A 23,370-nucleotide genomic window follows, 5' to 3' on the forward strand; every position below is an offset into this window, starting at 1 on the left:
GTGTGAGATGATATCTCATTGTGGTTTTGATTTGCATTTTCCTAATAGCCAGGGAAGTTGAGTATCTTTTCATGTGCCTTTTGGCCATTTGTATTTCCTCTTCTGAGAAGTTCATGTCTTTTGCCCACTTTGTAATTGGGTTGTCTGTCTTTTTGTTGTTGAGATGAACAATCTCTTTATACATTCTAGATACTAGGCCTTTATCTGATAGATGGTTTCCAAATATTGTCTCCCATTGTGTAGGCTGTCTTTTTACTTTCTTGATGAATTTCTGTGATGTACAAAAGTGTTTAATTTTGAGGCATTCTATTTATTTATTTACTTCTTCAGTGCTCGTGCTTTGGGTGTAAGGTCTAGGAAACTCCTATTATAAGGTTTATTAAGATATTTCCCTACATTTTCTTCTAACAGTTTTATTGTATTGAGTGAAAATTTCCTCCATTGGTCTTTCTCCTCCTTTTCTATTCTCCTTTGGGGACACCCACAATACATAAAAATAGTACGTTTTCACCTCCCCAGTGCACCGTGGCCTTTCCAGAGGGCATCCTGGTCACCCGACCCACTTGCTTTCCCCCAATTTACTGATGATCCCCTCCCCAAAACTGCCTAAAGACCCTTTAACACTAGTCGTAACCTGTAACCTGCAGTCCTGGACGTATTTTCCCCACCTACCATCTTGTTTCATGAAGCAGGAGTAAACTGTCTCCACTCTGATTCGTTATCTTCCCGGAAGTCTGTAAAATTCTATTTTCATACTTACCGAATCCTCAGTGTTTGTCCTATCTTTTAAATATATTGTTATCACTTCCAACTTCTATTCAAAGTGTATTATCTTTTGAACTTCTTTTTAAAGTGTGTTATCACTTTGTTTTTTTTTTTTATATGTGCAGTCACCGGGAATCGAACCTGGATCTCTGACATGGCAGGCGAGAATTCTGTCACTGAGTTCCTGTTGCATCACCCTTGTATTATCACTTTGAACTTCTTATTAGCTATTTAGGGTTTAGTATATGCTAACTTATGGTTATATATCATTTATGTTTAGTTCCCTCCAAGTAGATTAACAGTTCTTTGAGAATAGAGACTTTTATGTATTCAGGGCCAATACACATCGCACACTTAGAATGCACTTAGGTTTGTTTATTTTTAAGAATTTGAGGTTTCCTTTATTTAAAAATTTGTTGACTTTCTTTTTTTGAACTCTTTTTATTGTGTAGTGTAATATATATACAAAGCAAAGAAATAAAAAAGCAATAGTTTTCAAAGCACTGTATAACATTGGTTACAGGACAGATCCCAGAGTTTGTCACGGGCTACCATATGATCTTCTCATATTTTTTCCTTCTAGCTCCTCCAGAATATAGGAAGGTAGAGGGCTTAAATATTTTTTTATCATCACAATCGACTTTTTCCTTTTTTTTTTGTGAAAAATAAGATATATATACAAAATAGCTATAAATTTCAAAGCACTGCACCACAATTAGTTGTAGAACATATTTCAGACTTTGACATGAGTTACAGTTGCACAATTTTAGATTTTTATTTCTAGCTGCTCTAAAATACTGGAGACCAAAAGAGATATCAATTTAAGATTTAGCATTTATGTTCATTTGTTAAATTCTATCTTCTCTGTATAACTCCACCATCACCTTTGATCTTTCTATACCTTTCTTTAAGGTTGTTTGGGCTATGGCAATTCTAAATTTTTGCTATTGGAAGGGTCTGTCACTAATACCAGGTAGGGAGTTGAAACTATCTGATGTTCTGGAGAGGCTGGGCTAAGTTTCAGGAGTTATCTGGACCAAGGACCCATCTAAAGGTTGTTGGTTTCTGGAAAGTTACTCTAGTGCCTGGAATGCTTGTAGAATCTTATATATTGCCCTAGGTGTTCTTTAATCTTGGCTAGAATGGTCCTGGTTGGGGGTTGGCAGGTTATGATAGGTAGCAAGATCTAACTGAAGCTTGCATAAGAGCAACCTCCAGAGTAGCCTCTCAACTCTATTTGAACTCTCTTTGCCACTGATCCTTTATTAAGTACATTTCTTTTCCCCTTTTGTTCAGGATGGAATTGTTGATCCTGTGGTACCAGGTATAGATTCATCCCTGTGAGTCATCTCCCACATCGCCAGGGAGACATTTACCCCTGAATGTCATGTTCCATTGTAGGGGCAAGGACAATGATTTCACTTTCAGAGTTGGGATTAGAGAGAGTGAGGCCACATTTGAGCAACAACAGAGGTCCTCCAGAAGTAACTCTTAGGCATGCCTATAGGTATTCTAACCTTCTCCCCTGCCTACATTAGCTTCACAAGAGTAAACCTCATGATTAAGGTCATGGCCTATGATTTGAGTGTCCCTAAAGTTTGACACGCTATCAGGGGATTAGGTTAAATAGTTCCATATTCTTTCTCCCCTCCCTCAGGGAACTTTGGTCCTTTTGATTTTTTGCTTAATATCCTCTTGGATGTTTCCAGGCATTACAATAATCTACACAGAATTAAAGGACCTCTTTCTTATTCTGTGCTCCCTGCATTTCAGTTGTTCAAATGAGCTATACAGATAGGTTGAATTAGATTATGCACTACAGAAAATTTCAGTTCTAGATCAAATAAACCTTTCTTCCATTGGTCTCAAAGAGTATGTGTAGTTCTAAAATATAGACACTGTCTTCCTTACCCCTGTGTTCTGAATTACTTTAACCTCAACCTGTTCGCCTTCATTCTTATCACTAAATATCAGGTTATATATATAAAACAACCTCTCAAAATCCATAAATATTAATCATGACTCCAGACTTAATGTATCTGCTCTAAAAGCTTACAGTCTAGGCCTCCGTTATAAGCATTTTCTGATGGTGACCATACTATTGTTGTTCTTTTGTTTCTGGCTTATTTTGCCTTACCAAATGTCCCACATGTTTATTCACATCGTTGCAAGCCTCACGACATTGTTCCTTTTTGTAGCACCACAACCTTCGTTCATAAGTATACACCGTCGTTCGTCAATCTACTTCTCCATCAGTGCATCCTTCAGCCACCAGCATTTATTGGGCATCATGTAGAATGCCCAAAGTCCACAGTCCATGAAGCATTATCAATTTTAGATAATTTCGTTGTTCCCAAGAGAAAGAAAACCAATAAACAGACCCTCACCAAATAGGAGATCTAAACCTCCTAACTCTTGTCCCTCACCCCATTATTTACCTCTGCTGTTTCTGTGGTAGTGCTGATGGTTTTCTTTTGCATATAACTCATAGCTTGCAATAGCGGTTTTCCCCCTATACCCTGGACTTAAACACTCTTTATACAGGAATCATACCTTGGAAATAATTCTTACAAGAACTCATTCATATAGTGTGAGTCAGTGGGACCATAGGTCTATATAACCCCTTTCAATCTTGTTCATCTTCAATATGGTATTATTACTTCTAGGCACACTAAAGAACCACCTTCACTCCTATCTATTCCTTTACATTGGAGTTCAACCTCATTAGCTAACGGTTTACCCATCTCTAGCTTCTGTGTATCTCAAAGTCCCCTGGATTCTATATTATAAGTCTCTGATTATACCTTTATGCTGGTCATAAAAGTGGACTCATACAGTATCCTTTTGTGTCTGGCTAATTTCGCTCATCATTATGTCCTCAAGGCTCATCCATCTTGTCATGTGCTTCAGGATGTTATTTTGTCTTACTACTGCATACTATTACATCATATGTATATATCACATTTTGTTGATCCATTTGTCTGCTGATGGACATTTGGTTTGTTTCCATCCTTTGGCCATTGTGAACAATGCTACTATGAACATCAGTGTGGAAATATCTGTTTGTGTCATTGCTTTCAGCTGTTCTGGGTATATACCAAGTAGTGCTATTGCTGGGTCCTAGGACAGCTCAATATTTAATTTCCTAAGGAACCGCCAAACAGTGTTTCATAGTGGCTGCACCATTTTGCATTCCCAAAAGCATTGCATACGTGTCCCAGTTTCTTCACATCCTCTCCGACATTTATAGTTTCCTGATTGTTTAATAGCAGCTATTCTTATAGGCTTAAGGTGTTTTATCTCATTATAGTCTTCATCTGCGTTTCCCTTATAGCCAGTGAAAATGAGCATCTCTGCATGTGCTTTTGAGCCATCTGTATTTGCTCTTCAGAAAAGTGCCTATTCATATCTTTAGCCCATTTTATAATTGGGTTGTTTGTTCTTTTGTTGTTGAGTTATAGTATTTCTTTGTATATACAGAAAATTAAACCTTTGTCTGATATGTGATTTCCAAATATTTTCTCACATTGTGTTGGCTGCCTCTTCACCTTTTTGACAAAGTCTTTTGAGGTACAGAAGCAATTGATTTTGAGAGTTCCCATTTATCTATTTTTCTTTTGTTGCTTGTGCTTTGGTTGTAAAGTTTAGGAAGCTACCTCCTATTACTAAGTCTTGAAGATGTTTCCCTACATTTTCTTCTAGAACCTTTATGGTGCTAGTTCTTATATTTAGGTGTTTGATCCACTTTGAGTTAATTTTTGTGTAGGGTGTAAGATAGGGGTCCTCTTTCATTCTCTTGGCTATTGTTTTCCAGTTCTTCCATGCCCAATTATTGAAAAGACTCCAGTTCAGAGGATTTGGGGACCTTGTCAAAAATCAGTTCACCGTAAATTTGGTGGTCTGTTTCTGTACTCTCAATTTGATTCCATTGGTCAATGCTTCTGTCTTTGTGCCAGTACCATGACGTTTTGACCATTGTGACTTTATAATAGGTTTTAAAGTCAGAGAATGTGAATCCTCCCACTTTGTTCTTTTTTAGGATGTTTTCAGCTGTTTGGGATCTCTTTCCTTTCCAGATAAATTCGGTAGTTAGCTTTTCCAAATCTTCAAAGTAGGTTATTGGAGTTTTGATTGTACTGTGTTGAATTTGTTGATCAATTTGGGGAGAATTGACAACTTAACTACATTTAACCTTCTAATCCATGATCAGGGAATGTCTTTCTGCCTATTTAGATCCCCTTTGATTTCTTTTAGCAATGTTATGTAGTTTTCTGTACACAAGTCCCTAGTTAAGCTCATACCTGTGTCTTTGATTTTTTTAGTTGCTATTTTGAATGGAAATTTTTTCCATTCAAACTGACTCCTAAGCTAGGTTGTTGCTAGTGTATAGAAATGCTACTGATTTTTTTATTCTTTCAACTTTTTATTTATTTATTTATTTTTTAAATTAACGGAAAAAAAGAAAAAAAACAAATTAACCAAACATTTAGAAATCATACCATTCTACATATGCAATCAGTAATTCTTAACATCATCACATAGATGCATGATCATCATTTCTTAGTACATTTGCATCTGTTTAGAAGAACTAGCAACACAACAGAAAAAGATATAGAATGTTAATATAGAGAAAAAAAATAAAAGTAATAATAGTAGTAAAACAAACAAACAAAGAAAAAAAAACAACCAGACAAAAACAAACAAAAAACAAAACAGCAAAACAACAAAAAAAAACCTATAATTCAGATGCAGCTTCATTCAGTGTTTTAACATGATTACTTTACAATTAGGTATTATTGTGTTGTCCATTTTTGAGTTTTTGTATCTAGTCCTGTTGCACAGTCTGTATCCCTTCAGCTCCAATTACCCATTATCTTACCCTGTTTCTAAGTCCTGCTGGTCTCTGTTACCAATGACATATTCCAAGTTTATTCTCGAATGTCGGTTCACATCAGTGGGACCATACAGTATTTGTCTTTTAGTTTTTGGCTAGACTCACTCAGCATAATGTTCTCTAGGTCCATCCATGTTATTACATGCTTCATAAGTTTATCCTGTCTTAAAGCTGCATAATATTCCATCATATGTATATACCACAGTTTGTTTAGCCACTCGTCTGTTGATGGACATTTTGGCTGTTTCCATCTCTTTGCAATTGTAAATAACGCTGCTATAAACATTGGTGTGCAAATGTCCGTTTGTGTCTTTGCCCTTAAGTCCTTTGAGTAGATACCCAGCAATGGTATTGCTGGGTCGTATGGCAATTCTATATTCAGCTTTTTGAGGAACCGCCAAACTGCCTTCCACAGTGGTTGCACCATTTGACATTCCCACCAGCAGTGGATAACTGTACCTCTTTCACCGCATCCTCTCCAGCACTTGTCACTTTCTGTTTTGTTGATAATGGCCATTCTGGTGGGTGTGAGATGATATCTCATTGTGGTTTTGATTTGCATTTCTCTAATGGCCAGGGACATTGAGCATCTCTTCATGTGCCTTTTGGTCATTTGTATTTCCTCTTCTGAGAGGTGTCTGTTCAAGTCTTTTTCCCATTTTGTAATTGGGTTGGCTGTCTTTTTGTTGTTGAGTTGAACAATCTCTTTATAAATTCTGGATACTAGACCTTTATCTGATATGTCATTTCCAAATATTGTCTCCCATTGTGTAGGCTGTTTTTCTACTTTCTTGATGAAGTTCTTTGATGCACAAAAGTGTTTAATTTTGAGGAGCTCCCATTTATTTATTTCCTTCTTCAGTGTTCTTGCTTTAGGTTTAAGGTCCATAAAACCGCCTCCAATTGTAAGTTTCATAAGATATCTCCCTACATTTTCCTCTAACTGTTTTATGGTCTTAGACCTAATGTTTAGATCTTTAATCCATTTTGAGTTAACTTTGTATAGGGTGTGAGATATAGGTCCTCTTTCATTCTTTTGCATATGAATATCCAGTTCTCTAGGCACCATTTATTGAAGAGACTGTTCTGTCCCAGGTGAGTTGGCTTGACTGCCTTATCAAAGATCAAATATCCATAGATGAGAGGGTCTATATCTGAGCACTCTATTCGATTCCATTGGTCGATATATCTATCTTTATGCCAATACCATGCTGTTTTGACCACTGTGGCTTCATAATATGCCTTAAAGTCTGGCCACGCGAGACCTCCAGCTTCGTTTTTTTTCCTCAAGATGTTTTAAGCAATTCGGGGCACCCTGCCTTTCCAGATAAATTTGCTTATTGGTTTTTCTATTTCTGAAAAATAAGTTGTTGGGATTTTGATTGGTATTGCATTGAATCTGTAAATCAATTTAGGTAGGATTGACATCTTAACTATATTTAGTCTTCCAATCCATGAACACGGTATGCCCTTCCATCTATTTAGGTCTTCTGTGATTTCTTTTAACAGTTTTTTGTACTTTTCTTTGTATAGGTTTTTTGTCTCTTTAGTTAAATTTATTCCTAGGTATTTTATTCTTTTAGTTGCAATTGTAAATGGGATTCGTTTCTTGATTTCCCCCTCAGCTTGTTCATTACTAGTGTATAGAAATGCTACAGATTTTTGAATGTTGATCTTGTAATCTGCTACTTTGCTGTACTCATTTATTAGCTCTAGTAGTTTTGTTGTGGATTTTTCCGGGTTTTCGATGTATCATATCGTCTGCAAACAGTGATAGTTTTACTTCTTCCTTTCCAATTTTGATGCCTTGTATTTCTTTTTCTTGTCGAATTGCTCTGGCTAGAACCTCCAACACAATGTTGAATAATAGTGGTGATAGTGGACATCCTTGTCTTGTTCCTGATCTTAGGGGGAAAGTTTTCAATTTTTCCCCATTGAGGATGATATTAGCTGTGGGTTTTTCATATATTCCCTCTATGATTTTAAGGAAGTTCCCTTGTATTCCTATCTTTTGAAGTGTTTTCAACAGGAAAGGATGTTGAATCTTGTCAAATGCCTTCTCTGCATCAATTGAGATGATCATGTGATTTTTCTGCTTTGATTTGTTGATATGGTGTATTACATCAATTGATTTTCTTATGTTGAACCATCCTTGCGTACCTGGGATGAATCCTACTTGGTCATGATGTATAATTCTTTTAATGTGTTGTTGGATGCGATTTGCTAGAATTTTATTGAGGATTTTTGCATCTATATTCATTAGAGAGATTGGTCTATAGTTTTCTTTTTTGTAATATCTTTGCCTGGTTTTGGTATGAGGGTGATGTTGGCTTCATAGAATGAATTAGGTAGTTTTCCCTCCACTTCGATTTTTTTTGGAGAGTTTGAGGAGAGTTGGTACTAATTCTTTCTGGAATGTTTGGTAGAATTCACATGTGAAGCCGTCTGGTCCTGAACTTTTCTTTTTAGGAAGCTTTTGAATGACTAATTCAATTTCTTTACTTGTGATTGGTTTGTTGAGGTCATCTATTTCTTCTTGAGTCAAAGTTGGTTGTTCATATCTTTCCAGGAACCCATCCATTTCATCTAAATTGTTGTATTTATTAGCGTAAAGTTGTTCATAGTATCCTGTTATTACCTCCTTTATTTCTGTGAGGTCAGTATTTATGTCTCCTCTTCCATTTCTGATCTTATTTATTTGCGTCCTCTCTCTTCTTCTTTTTGTCAATCTTGCTAAGGGCCCATCAATCTTATTGATTTTCTCATAGAACCAACTTCTGGTCTTATTGATTTTCTCTATTGTTTTCAATTTCATTTATCTGCTCTGATCTTTGTTATTTCTTTCCTTTTGCTTGCTTTGGGATTAGTTTGCTGTTTTTTCTCCAGTTCTTCCAAGTGGACAGTTAATTCCTGCATTTTTGCCTTTTCTTCTTTTCTGATAGAGGCATTTAGGGCAATAAATTTCCCTCTTAGCAATGCCTTTGCTGCGTCCCATAAGTTTTGATATGTTGTGTTTTCATTTTCATTCGCCTCGAGGTATTTACTAATTTCTCTTGCAATTTCTTCTTTGAACCACTTGTTGTTTAAGAGTGTGTTGTTGAGCCTCCACGTATTTGTGGATTTTCTGGCACTCTGCCTGTTATTGATTTCCATCTCATTCCTTTATGATCCTAGAAAGTGTTGTGTATGATTTCAATCTTTTTAAATTTGTTAAGACTTGCTTTGTGTCCCAGCATATGGTCTATCTTTGAGAATGATCCATGAGCACTTGAAAAAAAGGTGTATCCTGCTGTTGTGGGATGTAATGTCCTATAAATGTCTGTTAAGTCTAGCTCATTTATAGTAATATTCAGATTCTCTATTTCTTTATTGATCCTCTGTCTAGGTGTTCTGTCCATTGATGAGAGTGGTGAATTGAAGTCTCCAACTATTATGGTATATGTGTCTATTTCCCTTTTCGGTGTTTGCAGTGTATTCCTTACGTATTTTGGGGCATTCTGGTTCGGTGCGTAAATATTTATGATTGTTATGTCTTCTTGTTGAATTGTTCCTTTTATTAGTATATAATGTCCTTCTTTGTCTCTTTTAACTGTTTTACATTTGAAGTCTAACTTGTTGGATATTAGTATAGCCACTCCTGCTATTTTCTGGTTGTTATTTGCATGAAATATCTTTTCCCAACCTTTCACTTTCAACCTATGTTTATCTTTGGGCCTAAGATGTGTTTCCTGTAGACAGCATATAGAAGGATCCTGTTTTTTAATCCATTCTGCCAGTCTATGTCTTTTGATTGGGGAATTCAGTCCATTAACATTTAGCGTTATTACTGTTTGGATATTATTTTCCTCTACCATTTTGCCTTTTGTATTATATATATCATATCTGACTTTCCTTCTTTCTACACTCTTCTCCATACCTCTCTCTTCTGTCTTTTTGTAACTGACTCTGGTGCTCCCTTTAGTATTTCTTGCGGAGCTGGTCTCTTGGTTACAAATTCTCTCAGTGACTTTTTGTCTGAGAATGTTTTAATTTCTCCCTCATTTTTGAAGGACAATTTTGCTGGATATAGGAGTCTTGGTTGGCAGTTTTTCTCTTTTAGTAATTTAAATATATCATCCCACTGTCTTCTAGCCTCCATGGTTTCTGCTGAGAAATCTACACATAGTCTTATTGGGTTTCCCTTGTATGTGATGGATTGTTTTTCTCTTGCTGCTTTCAAGATCCTCTCTTTCTCTCACCTCTGACATTCTAACTAGTAAGTGTCTTGGAGAACGCCTATTTGGGTCTAATCTCATTGGGGTGCGCTGCACTTCTTGGATCTGTAATTTTAGGTCTTTCATAAGATTTGGGAAGTTTTCAGTGATAATTTCTTCCATTAGTTTTTCTCCTCCTTTTCCCTTCCTTTCTCCTTCTGGGACACCCACAACACGTATATTTGTGTGGTTCATATTGTCCTTGAGTTCCCTGATACCCTGTTCAAATTTTTCCATTCTTTTCCGGATAGTTTCTGTTTCTTTTTGGAATTCAGATGTTCCATCCTCCAAATCACTAATTCTATCTCCTGTCTCTTTAAATCTATCATTGTAGGTATCCATTGTTTTTTCCATCTTTTCTACTTTATCCTTCATTTCCATAAGTTCTGTGATTTGTTTTTTCAGTTTTTCTATTTCTTCTTTTTGTTCAGCCCATGTCTTCTTCATGTCCTCCCTCAATTTATCCATTTTGTTTTTGAAGAGGTTTTCCATTTCTGTTCGTATATTCAGCATTAGTTGTCTCAGCTCCTGTATCTCATTTGAACTATTGGTTTGTTCCTTTGAATGGGCCATATTTTCAAATTTTTGAGCGTGATCCATTATCTTCTGCTGTCATCTGGGCATTTAGTCAGATTTCCCTGGGTGCTGGACCCAACAATTTGGAAAATTTTTCTGTGCAATCTCTGGGTTCTGTTTTTCTTATCCTGCCCAGTAGGTGGCGCTTGTGGCACACGTTTGTCTGCGGGTCCCACCAGTAAAAGGTGCTGTGGGTCCTTTAACTTTGGAAAACTCTTTCCGTGGGGGAGGTTCGCCAGCCGAAGCAGCTTGGAAGAGTGCCAACTGGCCCAGGGTCCGAACGCGGGGAGGGTCGCCGGCCACCGCAGCCCGGAAGAGCACCCGTCCGAATTTCCTTTTCGGCCCGGGGTGCCAAGCGTGGCAGGAGGGCGCCAGCTGCTACGGCCCGCCCGGGAGAGTGCACCGTTCTCAGAGAGTCACGTGTTTGGAAAGGCCCCCGCCCCCATCACCGGTTTCCGTGGCCTGGGGATTTCCGATCCAATTCTCTCAGTTGGTCCGGGGGGCCGCATGTGGTGTGGGCGCCAGCCACTGCGGCTTGAGGGGACTCCCTACCCAGTTCTCCCAGCCGGCCCGGGAAGGGGGAAGGGAGGAACTCCAGCTGCTTGCCGCCCCGCCCGGTGAAGCCCGCACCCTTCGGCGATCTCACCGGAGCGGGTTCTCTTAGCCAGTCAGCCGTCCCAGGATGGGGTACGCTGTCTTTTTGATCTCTGTCGTGGCTTTGGGAGCTGTTCTGTATCGTTTCTACTCCCCTAGCAGCTGTTTTGGAGGAGGAACTAAGATCCGCGCGTCTTTCTAAGCCGCCATCTTCTCCGGAAGTCAATGCTACTGATTTTTGCTCATTAATTTCATATCCTGCTACCTTGCTGAATTTGTTTATTAGCTCAAGTAACTTTGGTGTAGATTTCTCAGAATCTTCCAAGTATAGTATCATATCATCTGCAAATAATGAGAGTTTTACTTCTTCCTTTCCAATTTGGATGCCTTTTATTTCTTTGTCCTACCTTATTGCTGTACCTAGAACGTCTAGCAAAGTGTTGAATAATAGTGGTGACCGTGGACATCCTTGTCTTGTTCCTGATTTTAGGGGGAAAACTTTCAGTCTCTCTCAATTGAGTACTATGCTTTTTCAGATATTCCCTTTGTCATACTGAAGTAGTTACCTTTGATTCCTATCTTTTGGAATGTTTTTATCAGAAAAGTATGCTGAATTTTGTCGACTGCTTTTTCAGCATCAATCGAGATGATCATGTGATTTTTCTTTTTTGATTTGTTAATGTGTTGATTACATTAATTGATTTTCTTAAGTTGAGCCATCCTTGCATTCCTGGTATAAACCCCACTTGGTCATGGTGTATAATTCTTTTAATATGCTATTGGATTCGATTTCCTAATATTTTATTTTAAATTTTTGCATTTATGTTCATTAGGGAGATTGGCCTGTAGTTTTCTTTTCTTATAGCATTTTTACTGGCTTTTGGTATTAAAATGATATTAGCTTCATAAAATGAGTTAGGTAGAGTTCCTTTTCCCTCAATGTTTTGGAGAAGTTTGAGCAGTATTGGCATTAGTTCTTCTTGGAAAGTTTGATAAAATTCCCCTGTGAAGCCATCTGGCCTAGGCTTTTCTTTGTAGGAAGATTTTTGATGACTGATTGGATCTCTTTACTTGTGATTGATTTGTTGAGACCTTCTATGTCTTCCTGAGTCAGTGTAGCTTATTTGTGTGTCTCCAGGATTATGTTCATTTCTTCTTAGTTATCTAGTTTGTTGGTGTATAGTTGTTCATAGTATCCTCTTATGATTTCTTTTATTTCTTTCGGGTCTGTAGTAACATACTCCTCATTTCTGATTTTGTTTATTTGCATCTCTCTCTTTTTTTTCTTTATCCTTCTTGCTAGTGGCCCATCAATTTTACCAATTTTCTCAAAGAACCAACTTTTGGTTTTATTGATTGTTTCTGTTGTTCTTTTGTTCTCGCATTCATTTCTCTCTGCTTTAATCTTTGTTATTTCTGTTCTTCTATTTGCTTTGGGATTAGTTTGCTGTTCTTTGTCATGTTCCTCCAGGTGTGCTGTTAAGTCCTAGATTTTTGCTGTTTCTTGTTTTTTAATGTAGACATTTAGGGCAATAAATTTCCCTCTCAGTCCAGCCTTTGCCACATCCCATAAGTTGTGATAAGTTGTATTCTCATTCATTCATCTCCAGATAGCTACTAATTTCTCTAGCAATTTCTTCTTTGACCCACTGTTTGTTTCAGATTGTGTTATTTTATCTCCACGTATTTGTGAATGTTCTGTTTCTTTGGTGGTTATTGAGATCCAGATCATCCCACTGTGATCAGAGAAAGTGCTTTGAATAATTTCACTGTTTTTAAATTTATAAAAACCTGTTTTGTGCCCCAGCTTATGATCTATCCTGGAAAACATTCTATCAGCACTAAAGAAAAATGTATATCCTTGTGCTTTGGGGTGCAGTGACTTATATATTTCTGTTAGGTATAAATTCATTTATCAAGTTATTTATCTTCTGTATTTCCTTCTTGATCTTCTGTCTGGTTGTTCTGTCTATAGAGGAGAGTGGTGTATTGAAGTCTCCTACTATCATTGTCCAAACATCTATGCTCCTTTCAGTTTTACCAATGTCTGTCTAATGTACTTTGGTGCTCCTTGATTGGGAGCAGAAGCATTCATGATTGTTATATCTTCTTGGTGAATTGACCCTTTAATTAGTATATAGTGTCCTTCTTTGTCTTTTAAGATGGCTTTACATTTAAAGTCTATCTTTTTCTGATATTAGTATAGCTACTCCTGCCTTTTTTTGGTTACAACTTGCATGAAAAATCTTTTTCTGTCCTTTCACTTTCAATCTGCTGGTATCCTTGCATCTAAGATGGCTCTTGCAAGCAGCATATAGGTGAATTATGTTTCTTAGTCCATTCTGCCAATCTGTATCATTTACTTGGTTAGTCCCTTAACATTCAAAGTTATGACTGAAAAGGTGTTTCTTGATTCCACCATCTTATCTTTTTTATTTTATTTGTCAGATCTATATATTCTTTTTCTTCTTTCTCTTTGTATTCTTTAAATTATCCTTAGTGATACTCTTCAATTTTGTGCTGTCCTCCAGACCTCCCTCTCCTGTCTCTTTTTTTCAGCTGGTGGAGTGCCTTTTTAGTACTTCTTGTAGGGCCAGTCTCTTGTTGACAAATTCTTTCAGAATTTCTTCGAATGTGAAAACTTTAATCCATCCCTCGGTTTTGAAGGACAGTTTGGCTGGATATAGAATTCTTGGCTGAAAGTCTTTCTCTTTCAGGTTCTTGAATATATCATACCACTGCCTTCTCGCCACCAGGGTGCTAGTTGAGTAGTCTAAATTCAGTCTTATTTGGTTTCCCTTGTCTTTAATAGATTGTTTTTCTCTTGCCACCCTCAGGATTTTCTGCTTCTCTTCAACATTTGACAGACTGATTGGTATGTGCCTTGGGGAAGATCTGTTTGGATTTATTCTGTTTGGAGTTCATTGGACTTCTTTGACTTGTATATTTATGTCCTTTATGAGGGTTGGGAAGTTTTCCCCCATAATATCCTCAACTAGTCTTTCTAGCCCTTTACTCCTCTCTTCTCCTACTAGGACACCAATGATTCTTATATTTGCGCTTTTTGTTTTGCCTATCATTTCCCTGAGTTCCCTTTCAATTTTTTCCATATTTGTTGCTATTTGCTGTTTTGAGTCTTTGACATCAGTTATCCTGTCCTCTATATCAGTTATCTTTTCTTCTGTCTCTTCAAATCTGGTGTTGTGTGCCTCTAGTATGTTTTTTATTTGATCAACAAAGTCTTTAATCTCTGTGATATCTGCTATTTTTGTATTTATTCTTTCAAATTCCTCTTTGTGATCTACTCTCTTCTTGATCTCCTTGATGTCATATACTATCCCACTTATTTTATTAAGTAGACTTGTATGAGCATCTTTTTTTTTTAACTTTTTTTATTAATTAAAAAAAATTAACAAACAAAACCTTTAGATATCATTCCATTCTACATTGTATGAGCATCTTTGATTAGTTGTTCTAGCGTCTGTGTCTCCTCTGATGATTTTATTTGGTCATTAGGCAGGGGTGTAACTGTCTGCATTGTGATATGCTTAGTGATCTGCTGTTTTCGTGGCATGTAGTTAATTTATTTTGGGAGTTGATTTCTTTCAGTAGTCTAAGGTCTTGTGTTTGCAGGATGATTGTACAGCAGGGAGCAGGTCACAGGGTGGAACACTCAGTATGCTGATTTGTTTCAGGGCTGGTATGGGCTCAGGCTGGGGATGTTACGCTGATGCTTGTGAACGTGAATGCCCAGTGGTCAGGGAGGATGTAGCTGTGCAGGTGCACCAGTCTGGGGGGTGTAACCCTGGTGTGCGCTGGTCTAAGGCACGGAGCCCTTTGTGCGCATGTGTACAGCTGTGGCAGCAGGTCGGTGTTTTTGCCTTTGTGGATTGGGGGCAGATGTGACCTGAGTGTTCAGGTCGGCACTTCCTCCGAGTTAGGAAGTGAGGCTTAGAGTTGTGTGCATGCGTGGTTCTACGACTGCTGTAAAGTGTGGTTCCCAGAGTTGAATGATGTGATTGGGGGCCTATGCGCATGTGTGGGCCTGGGAGTGCTGTAAATGGATTGCTGAGCTCAGGGAGGGTGGGATGAGGCTGAGAGACACTATGGGCAGGGTCAGGAGTATCCTAGGTATGGAGGTTAGTCCCCACAACATTTGTGCACTGACAACAGCCTACAAGTAACAGGGAGGGGGAGGTTGTGCTTGGGAGGGGTGCAGGAAAGGTGGGTTGGTCTGCACTGCGGTGCGGGTGTGAGGCAGGTACATGCACTGGCGGTTGGGCTGGTGGGGTGGAGACACTTGGAGTATGGGGAGTGGAAGCGCGTGACAGGGTTCAGGTGCTTGGGGTGTGGGGTGAGTTGTCAGTCTTGGGGCTGTACTTGTGAGGGTAGTGCACCCAAGGAATGCATCCTGGCTTACTTCCTAGTCCAGTGTTCTGGTTCATGCAGTCCTGTGGGCTCCGCACCCCTGCACCAGCTTTAGCTTTTTGCCTCTCAGTTCCTCAGCCTACACAGCCAGGCTGCCACATGTGATGCAGAAGGCTCTCCCTGGTCGAAGTTTTCCTGTGGAGCAGGGCTAATCTCGAGCTACTCTAATCAGCTACCTTCTCTGTCTCTAGTCTTTTATACCTTACTGAAAGGGGATGCAATATTTTGGATAATGCGATATAAGAAAGTTGAAGAATAATGCAGTAGTGATAATTTATTTCACTATTGTATCATCCTTTTCAGTAATTTCATCATTCTTCCCCCTTCGTCTTTTTAAAGCAAAGTGGTAAAATTAAGATATAGAGCAAAAGATCAGTAATCCTGTTAATGTACCTTAGATTTCTAAAAGGGTTCAGTGCACCTTTGTAGCAATTAGAACATAAAGTGAGTTTTATTTTATTTTTAAAAATAAGTTAATTTTTTCTTTGTTCTTTGGAAGACTCCTGAAAGAATTAATAGAACTATTTATAGTTCTTTATAGTTAGAACTGCTCCCATAAGAAAGTAAAGAACTAAAGTGTATCCAGAAAATCCTGATGTTTTAAACCAAGGGCTGAGTTGACCAGAAATATATACTGGCTGTATTAATGAAGCTTTTATTGTGGAGTCAACTGGAATGGGAATGAAGTTAGTTTCAGTCTTTCTTTACTACACTTAAGCTTGCAGGAGTTTGGTCTAGCTCCGTCTTTCTATTCTGGCCTTCCCCTTATCTGTGCAGCAAGAACAGAAAGATAGATTAGCTTCTTTTGACTGAGGTAGGTGCTTCCTCCTCCTGTTAATTTTGTTTGCAAGAGCCCTGCTTTATCTCTTGCACCTCTCTTCTAACCTATTTTCTTTATCAAAATCCTTGAACTCTTAGGTGTTCAAGTGAAGTATATCTTTGCTGAGCGTACAGCACTGCCAGCATCCCAACAGGGAAGAATTTCTGCGAGGTGTGTGAGCCAAGCACGATTGCAGTGTGCAGGCATTGTAGTCATGTGCCAAACCCAGGAGTAGGCTGCCAGTGCAAATGCCACGTTGACATGGTATTTACAAGTTTAGGATCTGGAAAAGCACTGGTAATGGAACACCCCCCAGCTATCTCATTTAGGGTGGCAGTAATTGTGCCACTCTGACTTTCACACTCAAACATCAGAGTTAGGAAGCAGTGCTTCATATAGAATTTGAAATGATCACTGCCTCTTTTCTAGGAAATAATGAGTCTTATTAATCTGTTCTTGGGGATGCTGGATAACCCATAGTGGTTAGAGTACAGACTCTGGAGTAAAATCTGGATTTGAATCAAAGGCTCTATCACTTACTAACTCTGTGACATTGAATAAGTTACTTAGTCTGTTTAGATCTCAATTTCCCGTCTACAAAATAGGAATATGAATATTACTTTCTTTGTATGGTTTTTGGAAGGATTGAATAATATATTAAAAGTGCTTAATCCAAAAAATAAATAAATGAGAACAAATGTTAAAATAAATTGGGTAGAGGGAAATACTAGTGGTCAATGAGAGTGAGGGGTAAGGGGTATGGTATGTATGAATTTGTTCTTTTTTCTTTTTATTTCTTTTTTCTGGAGTGATGTAAATGTTCTGAGAAATAATCATGGTGATGAATACACAACTATGTGATGATATTGTGAGCCATTGATTGCACACCAAGTATGGAATGTTCACATGTTAAGAATGTTTGTGTTGTATGTTCATTGATTTTATTAATAAAAACTTTTTTAAAAAGCGCCTAATCTAAGTGCCTGTCTAATAGTAAGTATTCAATAAATGTTATCTCTTTTTCACATTCTTCAGAAACTCATGAGAAATCAGGTTTTCAGCTATTCCTATATTTTGGTAAAAAGTAGAAATATTATTTGCCAGGGATATGTTGTCACACATGAACTTGTGTGTAGACTCTCCTTTTGCTTAGGCATTAGTAGAATAATGTTTGACACTACGTGCAGAAAGCCCAGGACATATTTTTCTTTACCTCTCTTGAAAAATTTAGAGCTGAAGTCAGGGTCATTTGAGCATTTGGCATCTCTGTATTTTCTTAGCTGCAGAAACCATTTGCATGTTAAGAATTTAGTTCTGTAATAGCAGTCCTTTAATTGACCTGAAACTTCTATTGCATATTCTAATGCAAAGTGAAGGCCTAGTGCTATTCTGAAGGAGATGCTGTGGCTTACTAGGGAGACTATCAATTTGGAGTAGGTAATAAAGTTCTTGGTCTTGATTAAGTTTTTTATCATAATTTTTACTAGCTATAAATAATAGGCTTTTCTGCATTACTTATATAAAACGTAATATTCATCATAGTTCTTAGTTTTTTTCCTTTAATCTCTTTCAATGCCATTAATAAATTCTCTCATGATAAAATTATGTCTTTTCTACTTTCTTTGTTTTTCAGATCTTCAAAGCTGCTGAGGGCATTCTATATCCCCTTCCTGTCAGATCAGTATACAGTGTATGCAAACTACTCCATCCTCAAACCCCGGAAAACAAAGCAAACCAGGAAGAAAAGTGGAGGTTAGCATCACAGCTCGGGCCCCAAAGGACAACCATTTTGTTAACTAATGATTCCACTGACATGACTCCCTCTAAGTTGTGACTTGTAATATTTGTAATAAAGTTCTTTGACATGAATACTGACATCTGGGTGCTTTGGACTAAAGTCAATTTCATTCACTCCTTACCAGTGTTTCTGTTCTGCATGTAAACTTCTTGCAAATAGGCAGGGAAAGCACAGGTAGATACCTTGCCCCACATCTCACTGTTTTTCTTCTGTTCAATTATTTACTAGAGTGGAGAAGAGCAGAATCTACTTACAGGAAGAACTGAATATCCCTGGAATCGATGGCTGTATTAAGTTGTTCTCCACTCTGCCTGTCATCAGGGAACTAGCAAGCCTCTCTTTGGCCATATGGGCTTCTCCACCAAAGCTGTTTGGCAGCTCCTAGCAGACCTGGTTCAAATCCTAGTCCTGAAAAATGAGTGCAGCCTAGTTGCCAACCCACATGTCGTTTTCACCTGCACAAAACTAAGCTTCCATAAAGCGCTTCACAGAACTAGGACTGTGTTCTGGAGCTATCTCAGGAAAAAGACAACCATTTGAGGAACTGACCTAATTTTATTATATGCGATGTCTCTAATTTTCATTTTATTTCCTTTACAAAAATTGTAACTATATGGTTTTCTTTCTTTTTTAAGTTGAATGTACTTATTCTTAAATTCAAGACTTTCTGTATAAAGGTACCAACTGACCAGACTATACCTCTATAGGGAATATTTGGAGAAAGTTAATTTTGTCATTTGGTAGATTTGATGACATCACATTTTGAAGTAATATATTGTGACGCCATATCTGAGGATATTAAGAATTTACTTTTGTTTCACCTAGTGAAAAGGACCAATGTATATTTATAGTACCTGCTTTTGAGTTCTGACTTCCACAGAGCACATATGGCTCTTCTAGTCAAATAAACAATAATAAGGACCTTATTAAAATTTAGTAAGTGCATACTGTCACTTTACCTTTACCTATGATATTTTACCATCTACAGGCCCTTTCATAGCTGTTCTCTCATTCTGATTTTTAGCGAGAGTTTTATCTGGATTTCTTTGAGTTTTTTTTTTTTTTTTTTGAGCCTATGAGTTAGACAGTCACATCTGTGCTTCATGATGCATGCTGGCCTTTGACAGGAAAGTATTGCTCAGGTTGGGGAGTCATGCACTTTGGCAGCCTTACAGGATCCATTATCAGTATTCTCCTGTAGTAAATCTGGGGTCACGTTATAGGTGCTTTATTTCCCTAAGGGTTACTGTTTCTAGTGTCTGCAAATAGGATGATTCTTTTTAAACAGTCTTCACCTTTTATTTTTCAAAGAGAAGGACTTTTCAACAAGAATTGGTCTCATCAGAGGAGGAAAGAAGGGAAGAAATGTGTAGTTACCGTATAAAAAGTCTTCTCTTCTGGATTCCCTATAAAGAAATTAAGTGCTGGAGAGGTAGTAAGTCTAGTGAGTATAGAATGATAACTAGAGAGTGAAGATAGATTGGACCCCTATTTGCTGCCTAAAAGATTTTGGGGATTTAATTTTAAATACCTGATTACTGTTTTCCAGGCAAATATTGGCATATAATCTGACTCCAGGGCAGAAAATTTTGAGAGAAATCTCCTGCTGTATCTGCAAAAATAACATATTGTCCTTCACAGTGGCTAAAGCCGTCCACTTTTTGCACAGATAAATTATTAGAGTCAAGTAATGGAAGTCTATGATGAATAACTCTTTTTCTTAAATCAAGTGGTATAATGCTTGTTTTATTGTCTTGTGTATTGAAAAAAAAGGCTTTCTAAACTAGAACTTGATTGTAATTCTGCATAAAAAAGGTCATGACTGATCCAGAGAATCACTGAGAATATATCTCTTTAAAAATGGAATTCTGTTTGGGAGAACACAATAAATTGCAGGGTACTGTGCCAAGTTCATGGATACAAAAATTAATGGGTTTTGATGTGAAGGCATTTTTCATACGATATTATACAAATATGTTAAAGCATCTCCATTTTTTAGCAGTGCAGGGAGGTTAGCTTTGTGTGAGAAAAGAGTGGCAAAACCCAGTCAAAGTAAGATTTCTCCTCCAAAAAAATCAGTGTTCAACACAAACTGACTGCTCTGCTCACCTGAAGGGTAAAGTACCTAAGGTACTTATTTCTTTATAGACTGTTGGGTATCAAGGAATGAGGACTACAAATGACTTGTGATAACCTTTGATTTGGGGCTGAGAAAGGGAGTACGTGTACTTGGCAAATCCAGGGGTTTATGATCTCTAGATCTTATGAAGCCTTATCTGAACTCCAATGCCTCTGATACCAAGAACCATTATTAAACAAGACTGAATAGTAGCTGTCTATTATCAAATTTACTTCTTACCAGGTAGGTCTCATTAAAACAGGTTGTTTAAATCTCTTGGGATAATCACAGAAAGTTGTAGCCCAGTCTATTACTAAATTCAACTTTAGGAACAGACTGTTTTAAATCAAGTTGGTTCTTGATCCCAACTATTTACTTGGGTCATTTTTCCTAATTTGGATTTTTGAAAAAAAAAACCATAAAAACCCTCTGATTTTGCATTATTAGATGTAGGGGTACCTGGGCAGAGCCCCAAAGATAGTGTTTTGCATTTTGTGGGATTTATCAAACTAAGAATTCACTGTGACTGTGCAGTGTTCTGGCTCCTGTCAGGCAGCTCTGCTTCTAATTTGGTTAATTTAATTTTCCCCAAAGAGCAAAGAGACCTATTTAATCTTTGTTTCCACAGGCTTATTAAAGCTCATGTATTAATCTATTCGTATGCTCTTACATTAAATGCCTTAGGTAAATGGATAGATGTGCTCAGCTTTATTATAATTTTTTTTTGCAACAGAAAGATCATAGCTCTTTATGGCACTGTTGGATTTCAGCTTGCTCTCTGGTCTGCCAGTAAATCTAAATGAATGCTGCCTTTAATTTTTCCAATATATATATAACCATGTGATTCATACTACAAATGAAATCAGGAAGCAGTACAGTATTGAAGCACAAGTATTATCCAATTTATTTATCTTCCTGATTCTTGTTTTTTATTTCATGTGTCAGTGTTTACATTATATACTTTATTGTATTTACTGTGAAAGAAAAAAATAAATCTTGATGGTTTAATTTTCCTTATCTTAAGGTGATATTTTTTGTTTTGCTTTTAGTTTTTAAATCTTTGTTGGAAAAAATTGGTCACCAAGGGAACCTACCTCCTTTCAACTCCCCCTTCCTCCCCTCAGTTATATAGAACTGTCTTCTGCAGGCCAAAGAGCAAAGAGTCCAGAATGTTTATCCTGAAAATTGTAGGAAGAAGCCTTTAAGAAACCCAGTGAGGGTTACTTTTATTTTACCTGTATAAAAACAAAGAATAGGTTGGTCAGAGGATCGTGGGTTATTGTTAAACTGTTTAGCATGTCTCCCCCTACAACCGTGCTTGACTAACTGAAAAACAACAACAACAACTAAAAAAAAAACAAAACAAAACAAAGCGTAGTAGGAATTATTTGATGTTTCAGTGTTGTGTCTATAGTAAATAAAGTTCCTGAATTCATCTTAAGTGTTTGGGTTGAGAATCTCTGGGCTGTGGGAATCCAATTTTCATAGTAATACCAATTCAGTTGTATGTTTGTTACGAGTTGTCTGGAGCAATAAAACTTTTTGCAAATGAATTCCTAACATTATTCCTATACCTTGTACCTTATACCCAGTAACTTCTAGAAGCTGCCTGGCTTTGTATCATTGGTTATCATTTTTCTTCCCATATGACCCAAAATGTTCTTATAACTTGATTTAATTTGTTTCTTCCAAATTGTTTTAGGGAAAGATGTTTTTATTAGTATAATTCCAGTAGGGAGAAGTCCACAGCCTTAATGAGTTCCATTTCCCCTGCTAGAGTGTCATCTTTCTGTCTCTTTATTTGTTACTTTTGTTTTTAGGTCCAGCTCAAGTTTCCATCTTCTATGAAGCCTTTCTTCAGATTCCTGAGATTATTTCCTTTTCTGAATCCTCTTGAGTACCTAGTGTCTTTACCAGCAGCATAGAACCTGAACACATAAGCCTTGTAAACCTGTCTGCCAAGAACATTGTTGGCAAGTCTAGAGGCAAAGATCACATCACACTTGTGTGTTTTCCCACTGCTCCACACAGTTCTGTGAACATTTGGCATAGTACATGTTTATTGAGAATGATGAAGAAAGAAAAGTACAAAGTACAGCAGAAACTGATATACTGCTATTGCTTTCTGCTTAGCACAGATACATAGACCACAGAAAACAGAGCAAGTCATACAGCCTGCAGAACTCAAAGGACAATTTGGAAGATGTGAATAAAGTGGAGCATGTATATATTTGAACAGTTCTGAGAATTTCACACAAGGCAGAAAGATTCTTTAGGGTAGTTTCTAAAAAGAAAGATGGTGTGCCTAACTGAATATTTATTTTATTGAGTTTGGCCCAGGAGACCCTCTGAATGAGTTTCGGTCAAAAAGCCTCTCTGGGTGTCAGGAAGTGCTCAGGTCCTACCAGCTATTGGGAAGAGGAAGTCTATCTTCAAGGTGACTTTGTAGTAAAAAGAGCAAGTTCAATAATAGTAAATTGTAAGTGATTTTTTTTAAATTGAAAGTTGTTTGGTCCCTTCAATTGTGGAGTTCAACATAGATATGACATTTAAACATATAAACAACAAATTTGATAGATATCAGAATAACAAAATTAAGAAATTTGGATTAAAGATAAGAGATCAGAGTGGTAGTGATATGGACAGACTGGGAATTTTCTGTTGTTGCCTCTTAGAATAAATAGTTTCTGTTTAACGATTGGCTATATAGCATTTTACTTGAGTGTGCACACTTTTTTCCTAAGATTTTAAGTGAATCTTCAGGTTTTCATAAAATAATCCAAGCTGGTAGGATAGGTAAGGTTTAATAGGCAAGAGAGAGTAAGAAAAAAGGTCTGCAGAGGCAAGGCCTGGATAGAACCTGGGTAGCTGGGGTGATAATTAGGAAAAGACACCAAATATTTTGTCTGCTTATCTTTGGTGTGATTGTGTGTCTCTATCAATAGCAGTAGTAAATGGATATAGCTACATATCATAAAAAAACACCTAGGAATTTGAAAAAATACTGATGCCTGGTCTTGTCTGAGACCACTAAATCAAAATTTCTGTGTGTCAGTTTCTGTTTGTTTTTGGTTTTGTTCCTAGTTTCTGGACTTGTTTCGCTATCATTACATGCCTGCAGAT

At 37.4% G+C, this 23,370-nt stretch overlaps 1 protein-coding gene across 4 annotated transcripts in view; it reads left to right on the forward strand.

Annotated features, from left to right (window-relative positions):
• Nucleotides 1–23,370, forward strand: part of ALG9 (ALG9 alpha-1,2-mannosyltransferase) — a 222,550-nt gene that overhangs the window by 197,905 nt on the left and 1,275 nt on the right. For 2 of the 4 annotated variants that reach the window (XM_077112967.1, XM_077112970.1), the window contains exon 15: nucleotides 17,964–18,082. In XM_077112967.1, coding sequence (XP_076969082.1) covers nucleotides 17,964–18,082 — 119 coding nt within the window. Of the gene's footprint in view, nucleotides 1–890; nucleotides 927–17,963; nucleotides 18,083–18,356; nucleotides 23,063–23,370 lie in introns of those variants that run through there. The other 2 variants (XM_077112969.1, XM_077112968.1) reach the window with 2 other exon arrangements.

The sequence above is a fragment of the Tamandua tetradactyla genome, chromosome 8 (assembly GCF_023851605.1).
Source record: "Tamandua tetradactyla isolate mTamTet1 chromosome 8, mTamTet1.pri, whole genome shotgun sequence".
Taxonomy (NCBI): domain Eukaryota; kingdom Metazoa; phylum Chordata; class Mammalia; order Pilosa; family Myrmecophagidae; genus Tamandua; species Tamandua tetradactyla.